General features: G+C 41.3%; 1 protein-coding gene across 1 annotated transcript in view; it reads right to left on the bottom strand.

Annotated features, from left to right (window-relative positions):
- The window catches only part of maml3 (mastermind-like transcriptional coactivator 3), a 112,426-nt gene extending 88,778 nt beyond the window's left edge, over positions 1-23,648 (bottom strand). Inside the window, exon 1 of the mRNA XM_062427619.1 lies at positions 22,311-23,648. Within this exon, the coding sequence (XP_062283603.1) occupies positions 22,311-22,688 (378 nt within the window). The 5' untranslated portion in view covers positions 22,689-23,648. The remainder of the gene's footprint in view (positions 1-22,310) is intronic.
- Positions 23,649-24,988: the final 1,340 nt, after the last annotated feature.

Genomic DNA, 24,988 nt, shown 5'->3' with positions numbered 1-24,988 from the left:
GTAAAAATCTTCCCCCTACTTATACTTTCCACAATTATTATATTTTATCATCAGACATTCATTCATATTCAACTAGGTGAAAAAAACCCATTTTCATTTACTTTATTGTAGCAGATCAAGACATACATTTTTTAATCAAACTAAGAGGTCCACAGTGATTTAATCATTTAATAGAACACTGAAGTTGTTTTCTTCTTTGACAACTTTTAGGACAGTTAACACATTTCTTATTTAGTCTTGAACCTTATGGTAAGATGTTTCTGTTGGTTTCTACTTATTGTAGTTTTGTTTTTTCTTCTTTCTTTTCTTTTACTACTGTTTATGCTTACTTTTGTTGTGTATATAGATAATGTTTGTGCTATGTGTTGTTTCTTTTTGATGAGCAATAATGTCATTTCTTTATGTGCTTAAATCGGGGGAGGACTCTGAATAAGCCTTTTAAGCTTCCTTCCTTTCCTGCATGGTAATTATGTTCTTTTCTATTCAATGTATTTAGTATCCTCATTATTATGCAAATAAACTGAACTACACTAATAAACAACTCTTTGAGTAATCCCTCTCTGCCTCCTCTTGTTAAACAAGTAATAACTGAATCATTTGGGGATGGAAGATGACAGAATAATCTCACTTCACTTTGTTTATTAGAACTACAGAATGACGCATGTAGTTGTCCAATAAAGCCACAGAAATCACGGCTGCAGGCTTCTGTGTACAGTTTAGTTTAACTCACTGCACTTCTGTCTGCTCATATAGAAACCACAAACAGATATCATTTGAAAAAACCTACAATTCAAATGTGTGGAAATGTAAAAAATCTCTTATTCTCTTCACATACATACAGTCATTTAAAAGAGTGCAGCTAGTTGCAGGCTGTGTGTGGACTTCGACCTCACGCTCAGTGCAACTATGCGCACTGTGTTTGAACCACAATGGAGACTGAGGTGACCTCACACGACCTGGAGCTCAGAGAGGAGTGACGAGTTGGTTTCACTCTGCCTGTGACGAAACTGAGACATAATCCACTTGGTATTAAGAGCATATGCAAGGCACACGCACGGTGCAAGCCAGGCTGCAGAGGGAGGCTAAATGAGTAGAAAACACTTAGAGCAACCACAAGAAAAAAATAATGAAAGAGAGGGATTAAAAGAAAGAGAAGAAGAAAAAAAGAAGACTGCAAGGAAGCACTACACTTCCCGCCCTAAAAAAAAAGAAAAAAAAGCAAAGAAATGAACACTCACAAGCAAAAAAGAAAAAATAACAGGCAGGCCCAGTGAGAGGTAAAGGGAATAGTGGTCGCTGGGCTGGGTTGGGTGTTGGGTTACTTTACATGCATCAATACAAATGATGAGTCACTTTCTAAAACACACAGGCACAAACACGCACACACAACTGTAAATATAGACTCATTATGCTAAAATTCACAGGAAGTCCACCACTCTTTCTGAAACTAGCCAGCCAGTCCCCTTTTAAGTCCTGACCAACACACAGACGTGCTAATTCATGACAAATTACTACCTTTATTTTTTACCCGCTTCATTCTATTTTATTTTTTTACATTTCCATGACCTTTTTTTCCAAAACGCTAAGAGCAAAGATGATTTTTTTTTTAAGAAAAAGTGTCACGCAGAGCCTCAACTCTTGTACTTTTTCTCTCCACGCGTGTGCATGTACGCGCACGTGCCCGGGCCTGCTCTTTTTAACATTTTCTCAGAATTTTTGTCATCTTAAAGAGCACTAATTACAGGCTTAAACATGCGGGCGAACGTAGACTACACACACACATACATACACGCACACTCCCACCCTCCCGACTCACTCAGCGAGCGAACATAATTAGAGACTTGAGGAAGCTATGAATGAGTGGGGAGAAGAGAAGAGAGAGATGGGAGGGAGGGGAGGGGAGGGAGGCGGGTTGGTGGAGGAGATTAGCAGACATGAAAAAAAAAAAGTTTATCTGGTTGAAGATCAAGATGGAAGTTCCTGCGCACTTTTCACTTCTACACTGCCGTTTCTTTAACTGGACCTCTAAGCGAATCTTGAATATGATTTTTGTATTTTTTAACCGCTGACCAACCTCTGCTTTCCCCATTTATACGAGTGCGACGTGGCTTGTATAGACATGAAACCTGCTCGACACACAGCTAATCACCACAATAAACATTTAATTGCCTTTATTGTTGATGGACATGTGTTGTCATTGCAAGGTAGCGCTGACTCTTCCTTGTGTGACAGACCGATTAACAACCTTCTAATCACTTAAGGATAGGGGAAAAAACTGATTTACGACTGCGATGCTGTTCATTTTTTGAGGCCTGTGATTGCTGTTTATTCACTCTGTTAAAAACAGGTAAAACAAAGCTGAAAGTGCAGAGTTCAAACAGCACATTCACTTCCTTTATTTGCGAGCTTGCGCACACACACCCATAGAAAGAGAAAGGCAACACAGACCATGATGATACACCAACTACAGGCAACACCTGCCGGGTTTAAATTGGGAGTTGTGGCGCAGTTTTTGGATCAGCCGCTCTAAAGCAAAACATTAACCAAGGCCTGTTGACTACAGCTGTGCAAAGATACGTGTGCAGGTAATATAACAATAAACAAACAAAACTGCACCAGCACCATGTGGAGCTCAACTCTGAGGAGGAAGACAGTAGCTTTGACTGTCAACACATTCTGTAAACATGCCTATAAAGTCTGTTCACGTGGATTCACATCATCATATCACATTTAAATAAACAGCTTACATGATAGCGTACCAGCTGCGTCTCATCATTATTACTAATTATTCATCTTCTGGGTTTAATTCCCTGAGTCAATGCAAAACATTGAATTAATTAAAAGTTTGAAGTGTGTCTTTTGATTTAAACACCTATGAGTGAATCTGAATGGCTGAATTGATTTTTTTTTTTTTTTTTTTTTTTAAACAACCCTTCAATTTTGAAAAGCCTAACAGGAAATCAATAATGTATACAGGAAAAACTTGTTTTCAAAAATCAAACAGTGACTATTGTTAGCACATGTGAAGCTTACACTAAAGGCACCAGTTAGCATTCATAACTAAATTATTATTCAGTTAAATATGTGTTCAACCAATGAAAAAGCAATTATATTGAATTAAATTACAGTTACACCCATATTGAAAATGCATCTGACTCTTACGCAGAAATCGGAGTGTACTCGAATGCACCACGGAGCAAGAGATTTCAAACAGTCTCTGTTTCCAACTGAATGATCGCATGACGATAATGTAACTTTAACCAAAAAATAAAAAGGACACTAAATACTCACATAATGATTACGCCAATTACTTTGAAAAAATAAACAGGATGTTTTTATAAATGGCAGGTAGGATAATGGTTAGTATTCAGTGGATTAAACTTTAAAAAACACTGGTGTGGTCCTTTAAAGTGACAGTGTGTCGGAAGTTAATCAGGACTTAACAACTTTTATTGTTTTTTAATCTAACTTTCCAGACGCTTGAAGCAGTTCTACCTTTTTTTTAATTTTTTTAACCATTTAGTCAGACTTTTCGAAACTTTCTCGCTTTCTATGCATCTCTATATCATCAAACTGCTCGTCACTACCTCTCTTGATCCCCCTTCTTGCATCTCTCTATCTCTATTTTTAGCTCTCTCTTTTGCAGATTAGGGGCCTATTTATAGCCCCCCCTATGTTGTCCAATAAGAGGGCTCTCTGCGGGAGAATGGCAGCGTCACAAGGATTCACACACCTCCCACTTGGCGACGGGCCCAACCCCCCCTCCCTCTTCAGGTTCATCCCACCCTCTCACTCTACTCTTTTGCTTTCCCCTCCCATCCCATCCCTCTGTTCTCCTCCTCCTCCTTTCTGCCCCTGTTCCCCTCCCTCCTCTACCCCCCACCCCATCTATACAGGGTGGCTGCTGGCACTGAGCCCAAAGCTTCAGTGGAAACTTTACACACAGGAAAGAGCCTTGCGTCAATCCCCCACAGCCTGCCAGAGAGAGTGTGTTTTTAAAAAACTGCATCCTACTTACAAAAGAGGACAGTAAAGACTCAGTTAAGACAGAAAAAATGTTACACTTAATTACACAAACACTAAAATAATTACTCTTTCAAACTGCGTGGCATTCATAAACAGTTTTTTCCACTCTGCCGTGCTAAACTGAGAAACATACAGACACAGAGATGGACAGATAGGATTTGTTCTTCTTCTTCTTGACTTTTTTTCCCCTTAAAAAAAAAGAAAAAAAAAAGAAAAAAAGAGGACATTACATAATTCTCCAAACACTTCCTCTCTAAGCCGAGAGCACTCTGGCGTTTTATCAGACACACACACACACACACACACACACACACACACACACACACACACACACACACACACACACACACACACACACACACACACACACACACACACACACACACACACACACACACACACACACACACACACACACACACACACACACACACACACACTTGACATATCCAAGCAGACAGGCAGCCTGTTCAGGCTGTCTGCATCACAGTCGCTATGACAACGGCAGGAGAACAATCCACAAAAACAGCCACTCGGGAGGGAGGGAGGGAGGGTGAGGGTAGGGGGGACAGAGGGAGAGACAGACAGACAGACAAAGACAGAGAGTGGAGGTTGGTGGGGTGGGGGGTGGAGGGGTGGCTAATGGAAAGCTCATGTGTACGTGCAGCTGTACCAACTCGGGCTCCGTGCCATTTCTTTGCTGGATTCCTACGTCTGTTTCCTTTACCTGCCCTCTTCAGGAAAGAAAGAAATCTCACAAACAGCAGAGTCACGTTTCTTTTTCCCTTCCTTTGTGACTTTGTCGAAGTGCAAGTCACAGATAAACATGGTCAGAGGATAAAAAAAAAAAAAGAAAAACCTCAGACTCATGACTTTTCTTCCCTCGTCATCTCCTCATCTACACTCTCACACACACACCAGAGAGTGGAGGATAAGGTCAAGGGTTGCACTATACAATTTTTCTACAGTACAAACATCAACTGGATCATTTTTATGCTTGGGGCGTCCACATCTGATAATCACTGCAGATTAGGCTGCAAAAAAGAAAAGACTCCACACCAGAGATTATTGTGGCCGCTTAACTATCAGGTCCAAAGCAGTGAAAGCCTGTGGAGACATTTTCAAATGTGTTATATCACTGGAAGAGATAAAGCCCAAGAGCCACGATATGGCACCTACACCGTGGGGCATTATGGTCACATAAAGGGCTGTACTGTAGTTTACTGCACATGTACTTCTTTAGAAATCCAGCTTTGTATGTTCAATTACTTTCTTCTTTGATTTCTTCATCCTCTCCACTTCTATTGTCCACTGCCATCATTTTTGCTCCACATCACAGAGTGAATGTGAACAAGGTTACTTCACTTACTGGATGAATGTATAACACAGGTAAGCTAATTTGGCTGTGATGCTGTGACAGACAGAGAAACTGTTCAAAGATAAAAACTCACCAATCAGGAATGTTCGACTTGGTCTAACATGGCAAATTAAATATGATATTTCCTCAAATGAAAGATAGTAGTCAATTAAAAGGCAGGTCTCTGATAGTGGCCAGGGGTGTGGTCAACACAAACAAATAAAGGCTGGCCTCAAAAAACAGGGGTGGATAAACTCCTGGTGCCTGTTATATAATGTGTATGACAGTTAAGCATAACTAGTAGTTACCTGGATGTAACTGCAGTTCTATAAGTACATGTGTAGCCCTCTAGCCAACCGTCACAGACAAGGGAAGGCAACAGAAGAGACGTGATATTGTTTAAATATAAGGATAACGGCACATATTTTCATAGTAATGACACTACATGAGCACTGGCAACCAAGGTAACCAGGGTAACTTGGTTAGGCCGGCCAGCATACATCCATGACCATGCTACCTTCATGAAACAGCTTAGTGCACTGCCAAAACGTTTGGGGTGGAATTTGAGCACTAGAAAAACAAGGAGGCTTTGTACTAAAATATGAGCAAATATACTTATCAAATAGATGGAATTAGAAGTAAAGACCTCTCTCTTATATAGGCCCTGCTTGCAGTAAAGGCCTGGTACCCACTGCAGTTGAGGTAAATAAAGGCCCCGTATAAGCAATCAATCATTTGGGTCATCTTTGATCCTAAGTTTGGCTTTCAAGGTCCTCCAAATGTTTCTTTTCTCAGCCTTTCTATTTCTCCACTCCATCTTTATCTCTTTATGTCATCAAGCGTTGTTTGCCCTTTCCCTACAATCAGCCCCAAACTCAAACTTTCTCTCTGCAGTCTTCATAAAGTACCTGTCTTCTTCTACCAGTTACAGAACCTCATCATTTGACATAAATCTTCTCCAGCTGATCGTAAGCATTCTCCTGCAGCAATTTATCTAAAATGTGTTTGTCCTTCTTTGCACGTCCTCGTCAATGTCCATGTCTCTGATCCATATGTAATAACAGAGACAATATAAGTTTAAATCTTTTTACATGTCCGACTCTGCATTCAATGTCCTCCAGACATCTTCAGTCTTTGCAGATCCAGTTTCCCAGGTATTTGTATTTGTGCACTTGTTCTAACTTCTCAATTCCACCCTTTCCCAAGATCGCTGATTTGGTCCTTTTTGCTGTTCAATGCCATTTTCTTGTAAACCTTATTCACAGCTTCTAACATTACTTAGAGTTCCTGCTCATCTTCTGCCAGAAGGACTGTATCGTCAGCATACCTGATGTTTGTCAAATAGACCGCATGAACGCTTTTCTAGTCTACCAATTGCTCAAAGGGCTTCACAATACATGCCAGGATTCACACATTTACGAACATATTCATACGCTGATGGCCACCATACAGGATGCCAACCTTGGGAGCAGTATAACACTTTCTATCCAAAGCACTTTACAATGTTTTTAATGTTCACTCATCCATTCACACACCTAGGGAGCAATTTTGAGTTCCATATTGAGCCCAAGGACACTTTGACACACAGACTGGAGGAGGCAGGGATTCAATAACCAACCTTCTGATTGGGGGATGACCTGCTCTACCTCCTGTCACCCTAAGTTATCCCAATTTATCTGTATCCTTCTTCTCTTGTAGTGCTTCTTCAGTAATCCTTAATTTGTACAAATGAATGTGAATTGGAAATAACATATTGTCTTACACTTTAAGATGTCTACTACCGTTTCTACATTTTCCATAATGACAGCTGCTTTCTGGTTCCAATACAGACTTTATACTATTCTTATTTCATGTGCCAGAATTCCTTCTTTCAGTATTTCGATTAGTCTCTGTGGTTTACCTGATCAAAAGTCTTTTGATAGTATACGCTATATAAACTCTTTTGTTCTTTTATATTATTCTCTCTCCAATTGTTCCAAGTATAAAGATGCCATTTCTTGTTCCTTTTCTATAGCTCATCTGGCATTCTGCAGTCCTGCTATCAATGATGTTGGTTACTCCTGATCATATTCAACAGTATCTTTGACCCATGACTTATAGTACTCCTGCCTGTGCTCTACACACATCAGTATTGTTCACTTTCTGGAGGGGAATGAAATTGCTCTTCGAACATTCTTCTGGTATTTTCCTTATTTGTAGATCTTGTTTGTTACATATTTGATGTTTCTTATTCCTTCTGGTCATAGTCTTTGAAGTAGTTCCGCTGGGATACCATCTGCTCCCCATGCTTTTCTTTTGGGCAGCTTCTTTATCACTTCCTGAATATTCTTCCTCTGTGATTTCATTTATTTCTATGTCGGTTGTGTAATCTGTTCCTCGATTTGTCAGTGTTTCAGGCCTTTGATCTGCGTATACTTCCTGGATTAACTCAGCCCATCTTTCCAGCACTTGGTTTTTCTCAATGAGCACTTTTCCTTCTTTGGCTTTTATTGTTGCTGATTGTGACTTGCCTGAAATCTCTCTGATGAAACTTTGGATTAAGCTGTCTATCCAATTCTTCCATTTTTTCACACAGATTGTTGAAATGTTCTTTTTTTTCGCTTTCTTTAGGTTTTGGTACTTTCTATGTCTACATTGGTTTGTTGCCTCCCGTCTTTCTTCCATTTTACTCAATATACTCTTCATTTTTGTTTGCATTGTGTCATTTTTTAAACCACATATCTCATCTACCATTTCTCCGCACATTTCACTGGTTATAAGTTTTAGTTTGTCATCTATCATTTCTGTAAATTTGTTTAAACTTTCTTACTGTTTTACTCATCCAAGTTCCATTTTTCTGACTTTGTCCCCTCTTTGTAACTTTTTCAATTTGCAATTTAGAGTTATTACTACTGGGTTATGTTCTGTTCCACAGTCTGCTCCAGGCCTTGCTTTTGCATTTCTTGATGAATTTCTGTATCTTTCAATGACTAGAACAAAGTCTATTTGATTTTTTTGCTCTTACAATAGGTGCTTTCCATGTCTGCTTTGCATTCCGCTTTTGTTCAAACGATGTGTTTGTGATGATCGATTTTTGCTCTTTACAAAACGATATTAACATTTCTCCACTTTCATTTCTGTCATCCAGACCAAAAGGTCCCACAATCTTTCCCTCTTTTTGTTCTCCTACTTTTGCAACTATGACATTTTCACTGAAGGTCTTTTTAGCTTTTAATTGCTTCTGTCAGTTATTTACAGAAAGCTTCTTTTACAGCCGATTCTTTATCAGCTGTTGGAGCATATGTTATGAACATATATTCAAGTTTACTGGCTTTACTGACTGATGTTGTCTAATTTCATTACTGTATTTCTTGCTTTGTTATTCGTGATAACCGCTAATCCATTTCATGATTTTTTTTTTCCTCCAGAGAGCAAAATTCTGAAAATGCCTTCAACTGTTGATACTATGTCTGTCAAGGACTTCTTGTTTCCAATGTGTCTGTGACTCCAAGAATGTCAACTTCCATTCTAGGTTTGGCCATTAGCCTGTAGATAATGTTAATCCTTGTACATTTCATGTTCCAGTTTTCCAACAATCAGTTGATAATGGTGCAGAGCCGCCTGTTTGCTCACAGCTGTTCCACCAGGCTGTACTAGTATGACTGGTGTCCACCCTACCCTGTTTGAACTTTCACCATGTTTTATGCCCAGCGGTTTCATAACAAAGGAAGGCAGCGAGAACTAGTTGTGCATGCAGTGTCTAATTTGAGAAAGTTGACCTCTTTCCATTGTTCTTTTTTTTTTTTTTGGAAGAATCTTCTGCCTGATGTTTATGCCATGAATTGAAATTTCCTCAGGTTGCCTGTAAAGTCATCCAGCACCTGCATTCCCCAGATTCATGTAATCCTGATCAGAGGGCTGATACTACACTTTGCCCCAGGATGACCTGAAGGCTAGTGGAAGGAAATAGAGCCTTTCCATTGGTAGTTTCTACAACCGTAACACTACCCTACTACCCATAAACCCTATAAGATGTTACAGTATAACATGTATGGCAAATACATTAGTAACAGTTGACAAATTAACATTGCCCAACCCTAACCTGCACAACTTTTAATAATTTATAATACAACTCTAATATCTAAATGAGATACTATAAAATGCCAATGTGCCATTACCAACACGATTTGTCCTGTTGACTACAAATACATTTTGGGCAAGTATAGCCACCTGGGTATGTTTTGACCCATAACAGAGTCAAAGAGTTCATTAAGACAATTTGGCCCAGACTGAAGATCAATCTGTCCAGCAGACAGTCACTAAAGTAAACAGGTGGCTGTGTTGTCAACAGGCCGACGTTGTTGCTACCAAACCACAGATCATCCAAAGGTAGTACAAGTTGTCAGGCTAATATTAAGTACTCAGTTAACTCAAAAACTTGATTTTAATTTATGCCTGAGAATTCAGTGTGTTATTGTGTTATTATATTTCAGCTTTGGGAGAAAACAAACCACTATGACCAGAATAACTTCCAATACGATCAGCGATGATGATTATTCCCACCATGTCCTATTTCAGGGCTAATCACTCGGTAGTTAGCATGTCAGCAGAAATATTTTGGTAACGCAACATTATCATTATCCACTTTTAAACGCTGAGGACACGAAGCAAATCCTCCACTTCATCAGCTGTGACCCGAAGTATTCAGAGTACACATCTGAACACTGACTCCTTGTCTTTACCGTGTCTGAAACCGCAGCAAGTATTTTGCATTTGGTCTGAGCTGCCCTCACTGGGTAGGTGTTGAACAGTCCTGTCATCTCCAGGAAAAGGGTCCATTCCCAGAGTCTGCTTCCAGAAAACCTTCAGACATTTAAAAATGAAGAGAGTCTCTCTTTGCCTGTCTTGTCTGCATACTGAAAGCAGCTTACATTTGCAGAGACCACATTGGGTCTCTCTAAAGCCGTTTGCTTAGCACACAGGTGTAATGAACTGGAAAGGCAATGGTGTGGAAAATATACTGCTAATGCTCCAAAATATTTAGTGTATGTGCAAAACAAAGAGGGATATTCGTTGGCTGACAGTTAGGATCCTCAGGGGGCTTTCTTTGTTATGTTTTATGCTGCAGTCATTAAGTATCCATTAAAAAACTCATCGGCTCCTTAACTGTCAACAAGCCAAAAATAAAACTAAAATCCGGCTGTTTTCACGAACAAGTGACAATTACAAAGCTTGAAAAGAGCATAATCACTGCTTTCCCCTGCGTTCAGTGGAAGTGCCGCATTTTGAAACCGTTACAACTTTTTTTTACAGACTATCATTGAAGAGTTTAAGCTGTTAACTCCACAAAGCTCACTTGACTAAAAAAAAAAAATCATACCATGTCTGACCCAAATCTGCTCAAACTCTTCAGGGAGATGTAGTTTTTCTTGGCTATTTTTGCTACTCCGCTACTCTTCTTGTGAGTTCCAGTGCTTTGCGTGGAACGACTGACATGAACTGCTTGTGACAGTGGGGAATCGGGGTAAACATCTGCCCGCCTCGTCTCCTCGGTGGAGTGCGCGGTCATTGCCAGAGGAGACTGGAAGGTGGAGGGAGGCAGAATAAAAGAAAGAGGGGAACAGAGAGTAAAGGGGGTGAGAGAATAGCGTATGGAGGAGTATGGTGAGGCACGGGAGGAAAAAAAACGTGTGGGTAACCGAATATGTGAGAGATATTAAGTTAGAAGGGTGTTTGATAGGTATGGCTTTCGAAAGCAATCCTTACTCGGCCTGAACTGAAATATAAAAAAACAAACATCAGAATAAACTTTATTACTAAGCAGTTTCATCATATTCTTGATTATTAAACCTTAAAAAACATCTTAGGAATCTCCTCTACGGTTCAGCATAGTCAATATTTCTAGCAGGAATGCAGCGATGCAGCAAGTTTGCATTCCCTGCATTGCAATGATGACAAAGCAGTTAATACATTAAACTGGGTAAAGTCTGTTAAAGCAGATGAAACATGTTAAAAACTAGAACTTGTGTTTAGAATGTAGCATCACTTGTAAATTGTGCAGTATTTTGAGTCCCAATAAATATTCATACTTTCTCAATCTACTCATACCTGTTGCCTGAATGTTCTACCTTCATATTACTTAACAGAAGTGTAGCTATTGGGGGGAAAAAAAACCCTGATAATACCCGACCGTAGGAAAGAGAGGGCAGAAAGTGAGCGTGGCTTTGAAAAGACCAGCTGGTGTGTTTCCTTGGTTGTGATCGTTGTTGCTGCTATTTTAAGAACGTTTCAGGAAGTGATGTGCAGGCGGGCTGCTGACAGAGTATTCAGCACAGGGTGAACACACACAGCCCGACTCATCACAAACCAAAACACAGTGCGACTACAATGTTAGACTGGAGTGAAGGAGGCTCAACAGGGTGGAATAAGAAAGAAAAAAAAAAAAGAGTGAAGGAGACTTTATGTATATACATGTGTTTGCTTTTGCTATTACACAAGTTCATCGATGTTTACTTTGCTGCAGTTATTTGAGCAGGTGGCGCTGTAGCCGCTTATCAAAAGAGGGACTGAAACTGAAAACGTACTGTGTTTGATGCTTTTACAGTAACAACAACAACTGGAACTGGAACTTTGATATGTGCCAAAGTCTAGAAGCCGGTTTTTATGAAAAGTCACTCCTGAACTTTTGAGCCTTCCTGTTCAACCACTTCCTGGAGGAATCTGCGAGATGCACTAAGTTCAACAACAAAAAGGCATTTAAGTGGAAACAACCTACAGCATCACAACACATAAACGATATTATTGTCATTTGAAGATCATTTTATATCACTGGTTTACAAAGTGACGCTCCTATAGCTCAGATGGGAAAGATGCCACATCAAGTCATCTATGATTGGTGTGTGATTAACCTTTCATAAACATAGCAACAGGAGCTGTTCTAATGTAGGTCTGTCACGATAACTACTTTTGTTGGACAATATATTGTCTCAGAAATAATCGCAATAAACGATAATAGTGTCATTTGAAGATCACTTTATACCACTTATATAATGATAATATAATAGCATAATAATGCAAAGGGGGGTGGAGGGTGGGCGCTACACTTCTGTTAAAACACAGACCGCCATTATGGCTGGGGAAAGAGTTATCTACCTTTAATTCCATATGGAGGCAACTACTTGCTTAGCCAATGTGACATGAATAGCATCTTAGCTGCTAATGTGAAGTGTGGCAATATTGAGGTAAAAAAAATGATGAAGGTTATGCCCATGTATCATACGATAAGTCCATATATAGACATAATGATGTTGATAATTACGTTATTGTACGATAAGTCAATAATTATTGTAACAGGCCTGTACATCTCTGCTCAAAAAGGCTAAAACAGAACTCGGGATGTGCTTTGAGGGCAGGGTCTCATGACCCGAAGCGAAACGAAAGGAAAAAAAAACATCTTAACTCAAGGTCTACTTCAGCTGAATCTCCCTCAGTGGAAGGAGTTTACAGAGTTGGAGGTTGTTCATCTCAAGAATGTAGTTGAAAGATTTAAGGGGGAAAAAAGCTAGTAAGTGAGTCTTTGAGTTACTATTTCCAGTGCCAAGAACGATCAACCATCCTCAACCTTCCTACAGCCACAACAGGGGGCAGTGTTTCAAAAGCACCGATCACCACTATGATTCATTTAGGTTTAGTATGAAAATAAAAAGCTGACAATGGCAGCTGAAGTACCATAGAAGTTCCAGCATGCAATCAGCTGATGTAAATCACTTATCAGACAGTAGCATAGCAACCACGTCTCTAACTGTCTGATCACAGTTAATATTCTCTCTCTCTCTCTCTCCGTCTCTCTGGACCCGCTGTGTCCGCGCTCCATCTTTTTCCCTCCGTGTTGCCCTCTGCAGTATTATCAGATAATGTGTTTTTTTTTCCCCTCCCTCCCCACCTCCTGCATTGCAGCCACTGTCGCACAATTACCCTGGCTGCTGCACTAATGGCTATTGATGCAGCTGAGGGCCACACACACACACACACACACACACACACACACACACACACACACACACACACACACACACACACACACACACACACACACGCAAACATTCATAAAAAATTCATGACACTGGCTCAGTAGGAAGGTGTGTGTGTGGGGGGGGGGCAGGTGGGAGGGTCTGGCCAACCGTAGAAAGAACAACAAATGTCATTTAACAAAAGGAGGGAAGAGGAGGATGATACAGGTTCTCCACATAGCATCCAATATGACACACACACACACACAGAGAGAGATACACCTAAACACACTGAGAATCATTAGTTAACCTTAATATTGACGCCGATACCTGCAACAGAGCAGATCCGTGTGGGTGTACACTAACAGTCTGTGAGGTAGGTAATTCCCTCTTAGCACAGGATTTCTCCCCACCACCGACCTGCGCTGAGAGAGCTTTAGAGTGCTAAACCTGCTAGCTGAGACTGAACCAGGGATCACCGGAGACAAGGAGCGAAAAAGAGAGAGATGGATGGAGGGAGTGAAGGAGAGCAGAAGAAGAAAAAAAAGCACGAGAGCGTATTACAAAGAGGGGAAAAATTAAAGGTCAAATGGAGGTAGGAATGGAAGGGTAAGAGGGCGGTGAAAGAGGAGGAGGAGGAGGATGCTGGTTGGAAATGAACAAACCCTGATGTGATAGATTTAGTGCTAGAAAATTATTTTTTTACTGATCCTGACCAATCCTGAGTTTAAACAGACAAACCGGTAACAGGAAGGTCAAGGGGTTGTTGCCTGACACCAACAGGAAGCTAAAAAACAGGCAGTGAAAGAGGTGATATTTCTCCAGTGGCCACCAATGCCCAACTACTATATTCATGCATTAAAGCTGAAAAAACAAAGTAGTGAATAAGGGGAACCATGAGGATAAATAAAAACATGTTGTTGCAACTTTAATATTATAGATTTCGTTCATTTTATGTGCCAATCAAAACGATTAGACCGAGGCCTCGCTTGTTATGTGGAGTGATGGGGAAAATAATGTTGTCATTTGGCCACATTTCTTATTAAATTCACCAATTCCTTTAACAGCTACATGAGTCAGTGGGAGCTAAACAGTTACCAGAGCTCAGCAGCTGGCTGGAGGCGATATCTGACGTCTCGCAGTGGACTCTGCTAGGAGCTAACGTCTGCTAACTGCTACTTAAAAGTACGGAGCCAGCACTTGAACAAACACACGTAATACCCACATGCAGTGTTCACATCTGCCGCTGACGCACGTGTTCATGTCGAGCCAGATGCAAAAAAGAAGGAAAAGTGTGTGGTCTCCATGTATCCAACTCAGGTGTCCTCTTATTAGAGTATAACAGTATGTGTATATGTGTGTGTACATGCATCCCTCTTCAATTATTGTACTATATACACTTATTATTATACTAGTATAGACAATGGCGGTGCAGGGTGGGAAATTCAAACATAGATTAACATAGACTCCAAACACTGAATAGGCTATTGCATGTTTAGGTTCTCTGTTAAGAACTCTAGAGCTAATATGCACAGTATAATATTTGTTTATTTATCTCAAGTCATATCATCACTTAATATTGAACTATTTTATGATGCATAGCAGATTTTCCTCATATTGCGCAGACTTACTAGTACTTATTATTATCAGGTCTGTTTAAAATGAGGTAGCTTAAGAAGAGGATGTAGGGAGGAAAAGTGAGGAAAGACCAGGTGAGTAGGTCAAATGTGCAAAAAAATATAGTAGTATATTAAAAAATTATAGTGCCTTGATAGGAATAACCCCTCCTCCCTCAAACAATGATATCATGGTCTATCATCATATGCCAATCCAGTAGACACCACCCAACCATAATATGCAAAGTGACTCTCTCTCTTGCTCTCACACACACACACACACACACACACACACACACACACACACACACACACACACACACACAGGTGGTGGTGGATCACAGTGAACCTTGGCATCTCTGATAACAGCCTCATCCATATTTTACCGTTTCAGTGTTTGTGCGTGTGTGTGAGTACATGAGGAGGTGGGGGCTTGAAAGGAAATAAGGAACAAAGATGCATCCCACCAGGTCGGTATCAATAATGTAAAATGTAAACTGCTGTTCGGATGAGTCTCTGATCCTGAGCTATCTATTGTACCCAAAACAGCACGCGAGAGGCCGAATATGAGCGTCAAAGAGAAGAGGAAATAAGACACGAGAGTTCAGAACATTTTTTCACTTTCACTAAACTTTCTCCACCTGAAAATGTATACAGATGGTACCTGGCAGCTGTAAAACACTTGAATATGACTTTATACTGGTGCAAAAATGCCCCTCGGAACATACGACGAAAATGAACGACAGACGAGTTGATTAAGTGAACATGTGTGTAATGTACATATGAGCGTGAAACACACAGAGAAACACGAGCCGGAACAAAACAGGCCTTGATTGCTACAGCCAAACAGTAATAGATACACACTCCCACTGTGGAGCTTTGACAATCAGGTGTTGGCAGGCGAATACGATGGAAGAAGTTGCCAAGAGATGAAAAGAGTTAAAAAAATTAATAAATAAAAAAAGAAGAAAATAAAAAACTATGAAACTAGTCGAGCAAATATTTGAGCTCTGACACATGAACTTTCTGCCATACCTAGTTAACTCATAGGAGATTATGTAAGTACGACACTCAACAGGTAGAGTGGAAGTGTGTGTGTGTGTGTGTGTGTGTGACAGAAGTATTTCTAACTATACTGTGTGTAGCTTAGCAGCTTAAAGAGAGGGAAAACAGCTTATTCAAGATCTGCTCTGAACGTACGTGTGTGTGTGTGTGTGTGTGTGTGTGTGTGTGCGTGTGTGTGTATGCGCGTGTGTATGCGCGTGTGTATGCGCGCGTGTGTGTGTGTGTGTTCCTGTAGAACATGTGAACAAGCGTGGGTGGAAGGGAATGTGGTCACAGCCGCCTCAAATCAAAAACATCCAGTGTGTGTGCATGCATGTGTGTGTGTGTGCAGGGACTGAAGGACAAGAAAAAGATGTTATTAAAAGAAAAAAAAGGACACGAAAAGTGGAGTGAAGATGAAGAGGAAAAAAAAAACACAGACGACGAAACAAACATGTAATGAGTCAAAAACAGCACGTCTGTGATGTCACCAGGGTGTGTGTCGACGTCACGCTCTTACATGTGTGTGTGTGTGTGTGTGTGTGTGTGTGTGTGTGTGTGTGTGTGTGTGTGTGTGTGTGTGTGTGTGTGTGTGTGTGTGTGTGTGTGTGTGTGTGCGTGAGAGCGTGCGTGCTGGTGTTAGCTTGGTGCCAGCTCAGTAGTTTAAATATAGTAGTTGGGCAGTGGTCCCAGCTGACATTAACAATGCTATAGACACTAAGACCATCTACGCTACATTAGCGCTTTACTAAAGCTGAAACCGGAGAAGAGGTGAACAGAGAGGAGAGGAGGGAGGAGAGGAGGGAAGGCCTCGAATTCATGAAAACTCAGCCGCCCACACTCCGGCCTCTGCTGCCAAAAGTTGAGCAGGACAACAGTGAGTGTGTGTGTGTGTGTGCTCATGCGTGTGTGCGTGTGTGCGTGTGTGTGTGTGAGACATTCCTCGGCGAGGTGGATGCCAAGCAGAGAGCAGAGCTGAAGACAGACTGTCCTGAGCTACTGGGTTTGAGTGGAACTAACGAGCCCCTTGCTGTGCACCTCGGCCTCGCAGCTGTAAACTTGTTAGCGATTAGGTAATCAGATCTGACTGGATGTTTTGTCAAAAAAAAAAAAAAAGTAAGGGGAGGGGGGGGGTCATGATTCTGCTTTTAAGCGACGTCGCGGCCCGTCGGGTGCACGGACACGTGCCTGAAACTGAAAGGTCGCGGGTTTGATCCTCGTGTGCTTCTATCTGGATCCCAACGTACAAAAATCTGCCTTAAAACAAAGCAGCTGCTGGTGAACATTTTCTCTCTGTTTGTCTGTGCTCTCAGATAAGAAGCTAAAAAGGTAGACGATGTAGGATATGGAGCAGATATCGAGGATATTGAGCGCAGCTTCAATAAAGTTTGACAGCAGCGTCACTCTCTCTGTATCATTATAACAATCAAATAAAGGGGGAAAAAATCTAAAATATCTACTTATTTCTCCACCAGCAGGAAAGAATGCAGCCCAGCCTGAGGATATTTGTTTCGTTTTGTGGTACAATCACTAATTCTCTCTCTCCGCTGACACATGTAATGAACAAGCTCACACCTGTTTCTCTGTGAGCTGTCAAATGCCAGTCTGGAAAGATGAGCGCATCATCACCAGATAACCTTTGTAATGCAACCAGCAGTGTAAGAGTGTTGAAGGATGATTTCTCTGTTTCTGTGATGGCTGTTCTGATAGTTGAGTGGTCCGGTTCTCTTGTTAGAGAGTCCGGATTCCAATTCAGGGAGGAGCAGAAGTGTCCTTGATCCACCTTGATCCAACAGCACATCCGCCTCATGCTCCTCTACCCAAATAGTCCAAAAAGATTATCAATACACAAATATAAGCCACCATAATGGTTTTGTTTCTTCTTCACTGGCCTCATTTCTACACTGAAAAGAAGAAGAGCCTTTCATCAACTCATACTACCAAGTATTAGAGAGTATTTAGGAGGAAACACAAGCAGCCGCAACTGACCAATCATATCTCTTGCAGACTCCATGTGGTATCTCCATAATAACCATTGTCCTGACATGTAGTTATGTTTCTGTGGAGGTGCACATCAGCTGTGGCCTGCACTGTGTTAAAGTGCTATAGCATACCTTTTATAATGAGTTACAACTGACACCTTCATCAGCTTTGTTGTCTGTCCACTGAGGAGTTAATAAAGATGGAAAAAAGAAAGAATAGTAAGACTGATCTACTTGTGTGTAATTTTTCTGTTGACGTGGACACCAGTAGTGAGTTAGTGTGTGTGTGTGTATGTGTGTGTGTGTGTGTGTGTGTGTGTGTGTACTGGCCAGGGAGTTACACCTTTAATACCCCCTAAAGGAACTATAATTATCAGCTTTTTACAATGTGCCTGTAAGTTGGACACCGCCTGCTTGCTTCAAAACTATTATATCAGACTTTTGCTACATGCTACCTATCTTCTTTTTGGTCCGGGGCCCTCGGTCGTGGAAGCCCGAGTATCTCAAGCAAGCAGTTTCACATTTTAAATCACTTCTTAAGACTCACTTTTATGCAAAGGCCTTCTTATAGTTAACTAATGTATTCCATATCATTTTATTTTGAAATTCTATATTTCAGCTTGTTGGTTTTACTGTTCTATGAGCTTGATTGCCTATACTTTTTATCATTTACTGCTTGTTTTCCATGTCTGAACCAGAAATGTTGCCCTTTCTATGTTTTATTTTGCTTTATGGAAAACATTTTGAAACATTATTTTTAAAAGTCTATATCGAGAGTGTGGACGTTTTTTAATATGGGCGAGAATCAGTTACTATTGTATCAGTGCAGGATACGTGGATACAATGAGGGATACATGCCTATAGGTGGTAAGTAAAAAGGTGGCCTACTGTTTCCTAAGCAGCCCTCTCATTATCAGACAATTACAACTTTACAATTGTGCATCATGTGTGAGTGAATCAATCAGCAAGACATTAATCCACTGCCTCCAAACTGACTTTCAATCATGTACGCTGCTTTGAATGTTTTACAGTTAACAAACTACATCACTGTCCAAAAAACATGGTGGGAAAGACAAGACGGTCTCCCGGTATCTTCTTCTCCTTTCTCAATAATAGTTGGGCTATCAACACAAACACACACTTTCCATAATTATAGGCTTGCCCCTGTCCCGACGTGGGTGTGTCTGAGAAACATTAGACCCTGGCGCAGAGTGCTGGGACGTACATGACAATAAAAAAAAGCTTAAGAATATTACATTTCGCTTCATGAAATTGATAATATATTATTAACAATTTATAGCCGCAATGTGTCATAATTGGAGTGTTATTTTCTTGTCATTTAGTGGAAGGCTGTATTACTGGTTCTACCTCTTAGAAACGCTGATGTGCACATTTTGTATTTACTTTTTGTTCATTGAAGGTGTTTCTGATCTTCTCAAATTAACAGCTGCCATACTGACACTAAGTACAACAGTCTTCAAATACAATAATATCAGGACATTTAGGGATGGATGTATTATTGGGATTTTATTGTTCCTACTACTCTTAGATAATCCTTATCAGTCTGATTCTTTATCGATACTCTCATCTGTTTTTTAAAATGTATTATTTTCAAAAAGCAAAAGTATTGTTCACAACAGCAAAGTCAAATATAAACTCAATAATATCTCACTGGAAACTAATCTAACATGTCAATAAAATGACTAATATATGCCTGATGTTAAAATACATAGTGGAGTTTAGAGAGACCTGCCTGAAGACCCCAGAGGGGGGCTGCTGGAGTTTATGGGAATTTGCCACATTTTAATATACATTAGAAACTAAGAGAAACGCTTTGGCTACATACAGACAGCTTCGGTTTTAGCCTGTAACACTTCCAGTGGTGCAACATTGCTTCAAACAGTTGAAAATGTCACTTTTTGACATGTTTATACTTGTTGAACAGATGTTTTTATAATATACTCTTATTGGCTTTTTACTCGCAAAGCTTTTGATAAACTTTCAGTGACGAGTGTCGTTCTCCTCAACTTGAGTAAAACGTTATCTTTCACTTCACCTGGTTCACTGTGTCCACTGAGACCTCTGCTCTAGTCTGCTCTGGTCTATGTGTGTAGAGGAGTGGAGCCCCGCCCTCGGTCAAACACTAACACAGAGAGCAGAGGGGAGAACACAGAGGCTACAGTGCAACCTTAAGTTCCACCAAAATGTATTAAAGTACCAATTTTATTCAACCATAAAAATATCCCGGGTTCTTACCAGTTTAGAACCGGCATCCCTAATGACATTACTATATTTGCCGCTGCACTCATAGGTTAAACTGTATTCAAACACACCTCCTTCACATAGCATACTACTAAATACAGTGTGCAACATAACCCCAGCAGATTAAGGCCCTGTGGGTATTTGTGTATGCATGTGTGCATATGGTGTGTGTAGTACATCAACAGCATACTTGGCTTTCCTAGAATGCCTGTTTCTGCAGTGACTACATACAGCCATCTAGCTGCAGCTCTGTTCTTCAGTGGGGGGAGAGAAAAAAAACACGGGAGAGGGATGGCAGACTTTTCTTTCATTTCCTTTCATCTCCTTTACAATTCATGCCTCATCAATACCAGGCACTTGAAATGTAGCATTAAAAAAAGAAGAAGGTATTAACACCCCGGCTCTGTGCGTTGCAGCTATTGAATGCTGTGTGTTTGCATAGGAGGTGTCACCATCAGTGACTGGGAGAGGAGCAGAGGATACCACTGTGTCTTTAAGCAGTAATCCCTCCATTCTCGGAGCATTTGTTGCCGGCCATCTAATGGGCGGTTCAGTTTAATGTCCACAAGGGCCGCTGGGAGGTCCTGCACTATTAAAATCACTGCCGCTCTCTCAGGCTGGAGCTGCTCGGGCTTTTCGTGGCTCTTAAATAACAACTGAGGCTGCCTCAGAAATTAAAAGACGTTTCGATTTTGCATTTCAAAAGGGGAGGAACTGGGCTCATTGCGGCAACAAAAGGGATAACAATGTTGACATTCCCGACATGTATCCTTTGGTCTTTTCTAAAGGAAACCGGAGCTTGCCCACAGGAGATGTGGTGTGAACGGGAGACTCTACACACAGTTTGCCGCTGTCTGTTTCATTCTCTCTCTCTCTCTCTCTCTCTCTCTCTTCCTCTCTTTCAAACGACAACAGCCAAACATCAGGATATTTTCTTTAAGAATTACTAAATCATATCACTGCAAGGGCTGATCTGCAGACCTGCTCATATATTTTAAAGAAAAGCTCTAGCCAAGATCCTCATAGGACACACATTAGAAAGCCAACAATCCTCCATATGATACCACTGCCCCCTACCAACAGGAAGTCACTGTAGCATTCCTCTGAATCCTACAGAGCTTACAGAGACTCTATTAGCATTATAGCATGTGTATTTCCTAAACTATCACTGCATTCATTCTGCCGGGGGACACAGCTTTTGTCCAATAAGAAGAGCATCATGTGATCAATGTATTATTTTATGTTAAGCTCCACAGTTCATTAAGAAAAGTTTCTCACAGTATAAAAACATTCAGTAACTACTGCAGCAGCCACCTGAAGTCAGTTTCAAGCCTGGTGGCAGGTTACTTTCAGTGAAGAGGTGGCAGTGATTGGGTTTTTGCAACACTGTGGGCACAGGCTGTTGATTCAGACAGTATGTTACAAAGGTTACACATTCAGGCCGGAGTGCAAACTGCTCCTGCTGCTGCTGAGAGCGAGGAAGCAATATTGCAACATTACTGCTGTCTTGCAGAACAATGGCACACACAAAAAAAAACAAAGAACAAGAAAGGAGAAGTTGTTTGCATGCAAAAAAGAAAAGCCATCCTCTAGAAGTTGTAAGAAGTTTCTAAGCTAAAAAATCAAAACTTGACAATTTGCAGCACCTTTAAAACTTCCAGCACTGATATTGCAACAGATCAAATATCAGCTGTCAGGTTTGTCATTTCCAAACACTGCAGCATTTAAGCTCTAACAGCCTGTTTTCTTCAACAAAGGGCTGGATTTCTCTGTAAACAAAAGCACTAGTTGGCACCCTGGTTTGAAAAAGTGAGGTGTGTGTTTCCGAAGCAATTTCCAGCGCTCAGTGAACGTGTTCTCAACAAGTTTGCACTACAACACAAGTTGTAGTGATAAAGCTTGCAGCTTGTTGGGGGTCCCAAAATACTGGGGACAGAGAAATGCAGATTATATTAAAGTGTGTGCTGTGTTTAAGTGTGTGAGTGGGAGGGGAGTCTCGGGACTGTTTTGGCCGTGATTGAGAGCTCGTCCTTACCGCTATGAGCGTGTTATTCCTCTGTTCCGTGGAGGAGGCAGAGTCCGGATCTGGCTGCTTGCTCTGCGGCTGCTTGCTGCTGCCGCTTCCGCCGGCTGACTTCTTGGCCCTCTGCTCCAGACTCCGCTGATACAGGCTGACCGTCTCCCTCCGCTCTATCTCCAGCTGCTCGGCGTGGGCTTGCTGGTACCTGCTCTCGCAGTTTACGTGGTGTCTCCGGCAGCCCTCTATCCGCTGCCTCAGCCTCTCCACCACGGTGCTGTGCTTAGGTATGCCCACCGCCCCGGCGGGCACCACGCTCCCGGCGGCCGGGTTCATGCTGTTGTTGATGCAGATACTGCCGTTGGGTCCGGCAGCGGGGGAGGCGAAGTCCCCCATCACTGGGCCGAGTGGCTGCTATTTTGGAAGAACTTTTCTCCCCGTCAAGCTTGTCTCCACCACCGCCGCCACCTCCACCTCCTCCGGCCACCTCCACCTCCACCACCTAGTGTCCTCTCCCTCTCGGTCCTCCGCGGTGAAAGGTCCCAAGTAGCCGGGCAGCGGACGGGAGGTACGACCGGGCAGAAGCCGCTGAAGTGAGCGACAACCGGGGAAGGTTTAAAGGGCAGCGAGCCTAGCAGTCATACGGTTAGTTAGTGGCTCGCTAGTGGCCGTTTCGTCTTCCCTCCTCGGTACTGTTTCAAAACAAACCGTTCCCGCAAACACAAATAAGCCCCAGTCGGAGTGAGAGTCGAGCAAGCCCCAAACTGAATTCAACAATAAAGCCGCTGCCACGCTGCTAACAACAACTCCGCTGGAAGAAAAAAAAACAACAACACCGTGAAGGTATGAACGATAGCAGGCACTCAGCGGTCATACACACACCGACCGTCCCGCGGAGGAGCAGCGGCGGCAGCAGCAACAGTCCACTCGCCGTTTTACGGTGTTGTCCTTTGAGAAAAAGTTTTGCTGCCTGAACCGAACGGGCTCCGGAGTTTCCCAGTGAACTTGCATCTCATATGGTTTTGGTTTGAAAGAAATCCCGGTGAAGATGTTGCTGAGTTGGGGGAAGAGCACAAGCGCCCTCGGTAGTCCGGTTGTAAGGCAACTAGAGTAACCCAGACGGCGTAAAACGCGGATATTGAAGCAGTGGTGGAAGTCTGTAGTCACTGGCTGCCGCCTGCCACCATCACAACAATCAGGTCCTCTTCTCCACCATGCCAGCGGAGTGATATCAGGACAGGAGTTGAGTAAAAACCTGCTAGAGGCTGTGAGGAGCCCGCTGATGGACGATCGGAAAACCCGGAGCGGAGTAGTTTCGACTATCCCGGAGAGGACCAGTCTAGTCCCATCTACGACCTGCCTTTACTAACATCAGTGTGTTACAATGTTACACCCATTTTACACCAAATTAACAATGAACTACAGGAGAAAATAATCAGTCTACCGCTGGTGTGAATGCGTCCGCGTGGTCTATTTGTACCATCTAGATCCGCGACAAGCTGCTCATGTTCCACCATTACGACGGGATGAAAAGTTGTTGTTACTTTAGTAAAAGTAGCAATACCACATTGTAGAAGTATTTTGTCACAAGTATAAGTTATGCATTCAAACTTTTACTTTAGCAAAAGGACAAAAGTGTTTGCATCAACATATATTTAAAGTACTCATTATGCAATGACTCATTTAATAACGGATTATAATTTTATTCTATTAATGTAACTTTTAATGACTTTGATGTTGCGTCTTTTAAAGGTGGAGTTGTGATTTTCCTCACAGGGATCAATAAAGCCTCATCTTACCTGAATCTAATGATTATTCTTAGTATAATTCATATGCAAAGTAACCAGTAAATAAAGTTATCAAAGACATGTAATGGAGTGAAAAGTGCAATCTAGTTGAGTTTGAGTATAAAGTAGCAGAAAATGGAAGTATTCTATTAAAGTACCACATAACTGTACATATATTTGAGTAAATGCACTTTGTTACTTTCCACTGTTACTGCATTTGGCATAAAGATAGTGTTGTGCAGAGATATATTCGATGACAGATTGACAACACAATCACAATAACGCACTAATAATACTACAGATGGAATAAAGGGCAGCCCATGTTAGAGGTCAGGTCAGGAAACAGGGCAGTGATGTAGGCAAGGATCAACATGTTTCAATAACTGCTGCAGAAGATAAACTGTCTCAAACCACAGAATAAAATGTGTTACACAACTGCATACCACATGAACTGATTATATAGTAAACTTGTCATAAGTTATGAAATGACACCATCATCTGCATGTCTGCCATGACACTGAAGCACAACAACCCTGTTTAATGTTTTCATTTTAGATTTTTATTTAAATAAAGCATTAGTGTCTAATCTATATGGATATTAGAGTATTAAAATAAAAATGAAATAAGTGATTACAGGATAATATTACCATGCTGTTACTATGACTGAAGGCTAATATATTGATGGGTTTAAACTACATTCACAGATTTGCAGTTTCCATGAACAGCATGGGGTCAACATGTGTGAGAGTGGTAACAGAAAGCACACATATGTCATAGTGACGAGGATTACTTTACTTCAGCTCATGAATTTAATGTGACAACCACAATTTGTTGCATCAACATTACAGCACTCATTTCTCCAGAATGGAGATAATATTCTCAGAATTGTGAAATAACTGACTCAAAAAA

This window comes from Scomber scombrus, chromosome 2, assembly GCF_963691925.1.
Source record: "Scomber scombrus chromosome 2, fScoSco1.1, whole genome shotgun sequence".
NCBI classification, from domain to species: domain Eukaryota; kingdom Metazoa; phylum Chordata; class Actinopteri; order Scombriformes; family Scombridae; genus Scomber; species Scomber scombrus.
Note: the sequence above shows the minus strand (reverse complement) of the source record. Positions and strands in the feature narration are given on the sequence as shown.